General features: G+C 34.7%; 1 protein-coding gene across 27 annotated transcripts in view; it reads right to left on the bottom strand.

The window, feature by feature from the left end:
* Window positions 1-754: 754 nt before the first annotated feature.
* The window catches only part of TRDN (triadin), a 386,030-nt gene continuing 377,826 nt past the window's right edge, over window positions 755-8,958 (bottom strand). For 25 of the 27 annotated variants that reach the window (XM_070449854.1, XM_070449855.1, XM_070449866.1 and 22 more), the window contains 3 exons: window positions 7,602-7,643; window positions 5,496-5,534; window positions 755-3,335 (listed from right to left, as the gene is read on the bottom strand). In XM_070449854.1, the coding sequence (XP_070305955.1) occupies window positions 3,196-3,335; window positions 5,496-5,534; window positions 7,602-7,643 (221 nt within the window). In that variant the 3' untranslated portion in view covers window positions 755-3,195. The remainder of the gene's footprint in view (window positions 3,336-5,495; window positions 5,535-7,601; window positions 7,644-8,958) is intronic. The other 2 variants (XM_070449856.1, XM_070449857.1) reach the window with 1 other exon arrangement.

The raw sequence follows: 8,958 nt of genomic DNA, 5'->3' as shown, positions 1-8,958 counted from the left end.
AAAGTCCCTTTAGGTTCTCACATAGAAAAAAAGCAAGTCTTTCCACATAGGATTACATTTCTAACACTGGTTATAATTAAAAAATAAATTTTGAGATGCTGGATTAAACTAGCTAAGATTTGTAACTGTATCCTGAGGACAAAGTTAAAGGCATTTGGGAGCTAGCTGACTAATGTTCTAGGCCTGGCTTTGATGCAATTGGCTACTTTGGGCAAATTTATGCATTTCTATAAGGATTAGGTTCTTTTTCCATATTGCCAACTGGGCTAGGTTGTCCTTGAATTTTCTATCAGCAACAATATTGGTTATTCTCTTTGCTTTTTCCAGCAAAATAACTCAAAGAAATAATCTGAGTCCCTCAACATACAGTTCTAGTTTCCAAAATATTCCCATGAAGAGTTTTGACAGGGATGTACCAGAAGGAAATAATACACCTGTGCTTTTCATGTGAATTACTTCAAAAAAGCCTGGCCCCACTGTCAGGCTTTATGAAAACTAAACATAAATTTAAAACCTTAAATAATTATTTATCTTCTATAGATCTTCATCTATTAAGAGAAGGTAAAGTGTAGGTGAGAGTAAAAAATTGGAATGAATAGCCCATACCAATCAGACAAAATTAAGAACCAAAACAATTATTAATTACTTACACATTCATAACCAACATGACATGAACTAGGAGTGAACTACTAAAGACAACAACTTTTAAACCAACCATTTATCTTTTCATTTTAAAATGTAAAGCACAAACATGAAAGGACTAGAAATACTTTATTTGCTGGAACTGTATGAACAAATGAGAGTTTAGTTAACAATTTTCATGTGTTATTTCATTGTAACTTTAAGCAGATACACCGTAACAACATTGTTAATATTGTTTACAGCATAATTGATTTGTCTAATTACAAGGAGCTGTCATATTTTATTTTTCATCAAATATTTTTCATAATGAGAATGAAAGAGACCATGATATAATATAGAAAAGCACTCAGAGGAACAAGTAGTGCCACATTCAAAAGCGTCATTTTAGACATTTTTTTATCATGTCCATGTGAAGATATTTTGTCAGTCTCCACGGTACATCTGTGAGGTATAAGGTTGTTTGTCCAGAAATCCTTATTTTACACACGGGAAAAATAAGCCCAGTATGTTTAGCAAATTTTCTAAGGCCACATATTGTGTCAGGATAGCACTGGGAACAGAATTATCTCTGGTATTTTTCTTATACGGCCCAGTGCCTGACACAGTGCCTTTAGAAAGAGTAAATGTTCAACAGTCATTGAATGAAAAGATAAACCATTCTTTTCTATGAAACTGAGAAAACCATCATACTTTCTCTCTGTTCCTTTAGTCATTAAATTGGACAAGCTGGAGGAGTAATTGAGCAATAAACTTCATCCACTGTCCTACCCACAAGTTTTCACTGTTACAAGAAGAGGCTTTATAAATGGTACCATCTGATTGGTACTGAAGTTACACAATTCCAGGAAGCCTTCCACATGGACTGGCATTAATCTTGGTTCATCATATTATTGGCTTTCATGGTGTAAGTTAGGTCCACCAGCCTGTGGCCAAGGCTAACTTTTCACAAAAGTCACTGAAAATTCGTTATTAGTAATTAACATGTTACTGATGCCCTAGCCTAATGATATTCCAATGAAACAGTGTTCTACATCTTGGACCTAAAGAACTTATTTGCAGTCCTTAAACATAAATCACTTGGCTAGTATTGGCTCTGGCTCCTTCAGACTTTGCTGAAGATGATTAAAAAGCCAGAAAGAGTAATTCAGTTTACTTCCTGAGTTAATGTGTCATAAGTTAAATTGCTACTGTAAACATAATAAGGGTCACAGTGGCATGACATTTATTCATTTATTTATTTAGACTGTACCACGTGACATGCAGGATCTTAGTTCCCTAACCAGGGATCAAATCTGTGCTCCCAGGAGTGGAAGTGTGGAATCCTAACCACTGTAACTGCTAGGGAATTCCCTGGCATGACTTTTACTGTTGATAGAAAAATGTAGTTAAAAAGCATAAGTGTTTATATCACCAAGAGACAAAGGGTGGCAAAAGTAGAGTTGTTTTCCCCAGTGATGCATCATCAAATAAGTTAAAGATTGTTATTCATTTCATTAGCACTGGTAACTAATTACCTAAGAAACAAGTAAGATATCTCATGGTGAACTTAATGGTTAAAATGTGTTCCTTCAACTTCGATGACATTCATATTTTTTTGGTTGTTGTTTTGAGCAATAAACCTATTTAACTCAATAGAATGATCCTATTAAAGTGAAATCAAAATCCTCTTGCATCTGTCACCCAAATTTGGTGACTGATTTAAAATTTCACCCAGGTGACATTTTACTCGGGCACACAGTCTGGAGAAATCTGGCTAGTCTACATCTCATTTGCTTATATTTAAGCAAATGATTCACCAGACTTGCCTAATTGAATGGCCTATTTCCACTGGAGTGAATTTCCTAATTATAATTCAAGACAAATCTTAGGGATAAGATTCATCAAGCCTTTCCACTCCATCTTATTATGTCTAAAGTTCAGAGATATTTTGAGCTCCAAAAGAGCATCACAAGGAACTTATAACATTCTTTGGTGAAACTGTTACCCATTTTTAGAGAAGAGTCACAACTAAAATATATATATATATATATATATTTGTATACATATATATATATATACAGAAATAAAATTAAACTATTGAATATCAACATATTGGGTAAATTGAGTTTAGATACCTACATGATGCAAAAGAGCAGCTTTTGTATAAGCTCCTAAAGCCTTTAAACTTACAGTCTGTTTTTCACTTAAAAGTAAATATCTAACTGAAGCCAGAAATTTCATTTTGTAATTGTGTCAATTATGTTTAAAAGATCATTATTAAGCAAAATTTAAATTAGCTTGTGAACAACCTTGAGGTGACTGGAAATAGAAAAATATAAGCACCCACACCCAGCAACAAACAAATGACAGATTCTTGAGCGCCAGACCCTCCAACTTGCCTGCTTATCATTCAGTCCCTTTGCTCACCCTTTCTACACCAGGCAGAAGAGTAAACTATTTTCAAACAAATCCCCTGGACTACATGATTTCAATTGCCTGTGTCACTGTAGACAAACAAAAGATGCTATTTTCAGAGAGTTCTAAAGCGATTTGCAAGGGCTGTGCACGTGGGTCTCACTGTCGCTGTTGCTTCTGTCCTGGAGAACTTGGTTGGCCGGCGCTCTCTCCAGGGTGGTGCCCAGGAGTGACGGGAAACTGAAATCCATAGCCATTGTATCCATCCAAGTAGACACATTGGAAGAAGCTGATGGGGGCTGAGAAAGAGAGCATGATGATTTATTAAAAAACAGCTAGAATGTGATTAGGAACAGAGGTAAAGCATTGCGAGGCAGTCTAATTCAATGCATATGGGCATGGGTTCCACAGTCTTGGCAATAGCCAGCATTCTGTCAACCAACCACAGACTTCCTGCAGCTGGCCAGGAAAAAGAATGATAATTGCAGCTTGCAGTGTGTGGAATATAGGGCGGGGGAAGCTAGTTAAATCTACATGAGTCTAAGGGCTTAGGAAGTAGAATAGAGCAAAGCGTGGGTAGAAAGAAGCTAAGGGAGACGACAAGGGATTATTCTGATTTCATCACCCATGATGTCAGCTGACTTTAATCACTGAGTTTTTTCACTCATGAAAATGCTTTGGAGAAATCGTGAGTTTAGTTCTTCTTTCCTCTTTATCTTATCCAGAATTGTTTTCTATTTTGTTTTAGCCTCAAAGAAGGGCAGTAACACAACCCTGGCCCCTGCACCCTCGCCGAGGTTGCGAGAGTCTAGGGTTAGGGGCTGGACAGGCTGCAGGGAAGGCAGGCAGTAAAGCTGGGCCTGCATGAAGGAGGGAAGCAGCACAAATACTCAAAGCGGGAGAGACAGCAGGCTACCTTCCCCTGAGCCTTCTCGTTCACAGGCACTGTTCTGACATTGATTTCACCGATGCCAAATGGTTGTGAGTGAAAATATCATTGTAGCTGCACATTCTAGATGTTATATAAACGGCTCATGAATGTCAAACTATAGAACTGCTTCATGGAAAGATGAAAATATTGTTTTGCTACGGTAAATCCCCCAAGTGAACTGAACATATTTGACACTTGTGCTTTTTACTAAAAAAATGAAATTATTTTATTTACCTCTTTTTAATTAAAAGTTTTATTTTGAGATCACTGAAGAGTCACGTGAAGTTGTAAGAAATGATGCAGAGAGCCCATGTATCTGTCACCTAGCGTTTACCAATGGCAACATCTTTGCAAAATGAACGATACTATAACATCCCAACCAGGAAACTGACATCAATATAATCCACCTATCTTATTAATATCTATTATGAAATATGAGATTTTGAGTATTATGTGATATAGCCACAAATTGTTACAAGTAGGTGAACAAGTGGGAAAGCGTTGCTATATAAATCAAAAACATGATTAGATTGACTTTATGGATTTTGCAACCATATCCGAAAGTATTAAGACGACTTATTTATTTCTTATTTCATACAACCTGATTATATGAAGGGTTATAATTTGTTATCTCTCATCTGTTGCAGTAGCCGCATCTAAATAGTGCTTAAAACATAGTAGGCTCTAGATATTTTTTCAGTGATTCACATATATTAATATAACAGAAAGTGTTTGCTATTATAGAGGTCATTTTGTGATTTCCTTCAGAAATACATTTAAGAAAGGTTATGGAACTCAGAGAATATTATTGACATTATTTCCTCAGATAAATGTCTATTTTTATTTCAAAAGCCTTATGTGAAGCAAACTTTGGTTATGCTTATTTAAAAAATTGCTTCCTTTAGTCTGTGCAGCAATGATTTTTATGCATATGTGAATTCAAGATGTATTGCTTTACCACCTGAAGAAAATATGTCTAATTTGGAAGTGCTGGAATAATAAGAAAACAGGACATTGAATTTTGTAACTGCATATGAATATTGATTACATCATAAAATCAACGATCCCAAAGATTGAATATTAACAGCCTGCCATATATCAAGAAAAATTAAAAGGAACTTTGAATCTTAGAAGTGAGTTTCTAAGCAATTGAATTGCTGAGATCTATTTCTACATTTTTTTTCTTTTTGAGGTAAAAAATTTCAGCATATCACGTCAGATATCTTTTCATAAAGCAGACAGTTCAGTTAGAGTGCTCAGGATCAGAGCTGTGTAGAATGGTTTGCAATAAATGCCACTTCAGTCATTACTGTGTAATTCCTCCAAATATGTGCCTCTTGACTGACATGAAAAGTGCAGAACTTCTCTTTGAAATATAAGTGACCTACTTTAATGTTATTCTTCATGTATGTGCTAAAAATCTTTTTCTTCTAATGCTGGTTTTCTTAAGAGAATCTAAACTTTCAGTTTATATGTACCAGCTACAGAATTCCTTAGTGGTTTTAGTCATTTTGTTTTTTTAACTTACTTTTCTGCTTCTTTGTGGAAGATACATCTTCAGCTTCTTCTAGTGGATACAAAAATATGAAAGTAATTACCTTGTACATTCATAGTTATTATACAAATATGTAAGGAAGTGAAAAATGTCTTAAAAGGTGCACAATATGAAAGAAACAGGAGCTATTTGCCCTCCTTACAATAAATTCTAGGTTCTTATTCAGATTCTGTTCAGTCTTTAACTACAAACTTTAGTAGGTTAAGAGCCAGCAATAGAAGAGAAGGCAATGAAAGAAAAGAATGGAAAATGTTACAGGCAATTGTTCTCATAGAAACTGGTCCTGATGTGTTGGATGTTAATGGAGAGCTGGCTTGACACTCATTCCTTTCTTTGAAGAGGTTTTTGATGCTCAGAGTTATAGTAAGGATGGAATCTTGCTATGAAACAAATGTTTTAATCAAAATAATTTTAAACTTGTGTGAGACATGAGTTTTAATGATCATCCTTCTAATGAAAGAATAGCAGCAAGCTGGTATCCTGTATCCTTTCCTTTTCTCAGGTGACTCAAGGACTTTTTTGCTGAAGTGATATGCACCATGCGTTTATCTGCTGCTTCTGCTGCTGCTAAGTCACTTCAGTCGTGTCCGACTCTGTGTGACCCCATAGACATCAGCCCACCAGGCTCCCCCGTCTCTGGGATTCTCCAGGCAAGAACACTGGAGTGGGTTGCCATTTCCTTCTCCAATGAGTGAAAGTGAAAAGTGTAAGTTAAGTCACTCAGTCGTGTCAGACTCTTAGTGACCCCATGGACCGCAGCCTACCAGGCTCCTCCATCCACAGGATTTTCCAGGCTAGAGTACTGGAGTGGGGTGCCATTGCCTTCTCCGATATGTTTATCTAATGAAGGATAAATTGACACTATCAATTTGAACCCCTTTTCCCAGGTATACACAGATAAACTTTCTTACAAACCTATAAAATGTTATGATATGAATGTGTGTGTATTTCATCTGAAGTAGGTTTTAGATTTCATCAAATTCTAAATGAGTTAAAAAAAACTTCCTTCTCAAAGTGTGATCCATGAACCAGTAGTTCTATCATTACTTGTGAAACTGATATAAACACAGTTATTGGTCTCCAATATCAATTTATTTCATTTCAAAAAGATTTACAAATGATTTGTATATAAAGTTGTTTGAGAAGTTATGTTCAAGAAGTTAAAAAAAATTAAGTTATTGTTCTTAATGATTGTTTTATAAAAACCCCAAAATTTTAGTATTCAAAAATATCTTAAGTGTAAACTGTCTCATAAGAATCAACAACCTATTTTCTTGTGTCTTTTCTTAAAGTGCTGTTTTCCACACTATTAACTAATTCCAGACACTGCCACAAAACTTGTATTTTGATGACAAGAGCACCTCTTAGGCAAACTCTTATTGTCCATAGGCAAGTCTGAAAGTAGAATAGAAAGTATCTATCATATAACAAGCCAAACTAGGAAGCCAGGAAACCCTTCAGGAAAAAAAAATGCATTAAATTAAATTAGTTGAAAACCTTACAATACAGATGAATAAATTTAGTCCTGGAAATACTCGCCTAAGGTCATGTATCTGGTTGTAGAAAATTTTTCTGAGGTTTGAGGTCTGTCTTCCCTCCCTCTCTCTCTTCCTCCTTCCTTCCATCTTTTCTTTATGCTATTGTTGCTAATATAGGCAAGTTATCTCAATTTTTCTTAATAAACACATATCAATATCATATTTTGAACATTTATGTGGTCCTTCTTCTGTCAAACAACATTTGTGAAATGATGATTTTGAAATATTTCTTTTATAACCTGATTGTCCTACAAATTATTTAATAATTACTTGTAAATAAATCAAGTGTCCAGTTAGTCTTAAAATATATACAGAGATATATAATTATAAGATGTATAATATATATGTATAGCATGTTATATATACATACATGTATATATACTTATATGTTTTCCAAATAATGTACAAAAGCTGTTTACAGATAAGTGTACCATCTAAACTTTGCTTAGGTAAAGCTGAGAACCAGAATAGTTAAATAAAACAGATAGAAAAAGTTTTACAGATGAGAAAACTCATAGTGGACTGAAGATAACAATCTTACCTTTAGCTTTCTTTGAAGCTGGTACCTCTTCAGAATCTTCTCCTAGAGAGTAAAGAAAGATCTATCAATTCATGACCTATTTCCAAAGAGGAGATACTATATTTAGGGGTTTTTGAGATAGAAGGTCTCAATCTATAAAGTATCTCTATGAACAAGAACTTTCTAACAAATAAAGCAACTTGCCTGACTCCAGAGAGTGGGAAGGAAACAGATGCTGTGCCAGGCCTGTGGTCAGCAGGCCAGCAGTCTGGTGGGAGCAAGCAGGACCTGCAGGGATCCTCCCAAACGTGCCTATCCTCCTCTGACTCCTAAAGCTACCTCCCCAAACCACAATTGCTTTTGGAATTTAAGGAATTTTAGATAAATAAATTTATACACATATGGCAGCTCAAGAGGAAATGCTCTGTCCACATCTTTTGTTAGCTGACTTCTGATGACTGGAAAGACAATGACATGGCATTAAAAGTTGAACAAAAGCTCAGACATAAACAATGACCCTTCAGGTACATTACATATACTGCATGGTCTTTTGTGCAGTCTACTTAAAAGATACATAGTGGAATAATGTGGCAGTAATTTTAAATAGGAGATTATTCTAATACAACATAATTAAATAATCTTTACATATTTATATCCAGTTTTTAGCACTTATAATGATTGGAAAGAGGGTCAGTTTTATATTATTTATTCAGATTTTGCATAACAGCTATTCATAAATAGTTAGAAAAGGGGTAAATAGGTTAGTATGCAAATTTTCTCTAGTAGAACAGAAATGTGACCTTTGGGAAGAGATATTACTATGTAAAAGAACAAAATGGGGGAAAACAAAACTACAGCATTTTTTATGATGAATTATTGAAGTTTCAACCTAATTAGTTTTTAAAAATATTTAAATAGGGGTTTAACCCACTTAAATATTGGATTAAGTGGCCTTAAACTGTCCTATCAACAGTTATAAATAAAATAATGGTATAAATGATTAAATTATATTTTAAAGTAACATAATATTTTAAAAAATATCAGAATTCTTAGGTGAATCAAATAATGATCATATTTAATTGTGCAGTAAAAATCTGCTAATTTCTATGGAAGATGTTTACAAAATTAAAATGGTGCAAGGTCCTTGTACAAGAAAAACATATATTATTTTTGTAGATAGTAGCGCACACAAAACCAAAGCACTTATTCTCTGGATCTATTTGTTACCCCCGGGGAAATAAATGTGGATAGAATAAAAACCTTATCTTATTCTCTTTCCAAAAATCAGTATTCTGACCCAGAGTAAACTAACTACAAGTGATAGAAAGTGGCAAGATCTGAGTCACAAGTCAACTACTGAGGCTAACCAGATGGAGAA

Source organism: Odocoileus virginianus, chromosome 19, assembly GCF_023699985.2.
Source record: "Odocoileus virginianus isolate 20LAN1187 ecotype Illinois chromosome 19, Ovbor_1.2, whole genome shotgun sequence".
NCBI lineage: Eukaryota > Metazoa > Chordata > Mammalia > Artiodactyla > Cervidae > Odocoileus > Odocoileus virginianus.
This window is presented reverse-complemented; position numbering and strand designations above follow the sequence as displayed.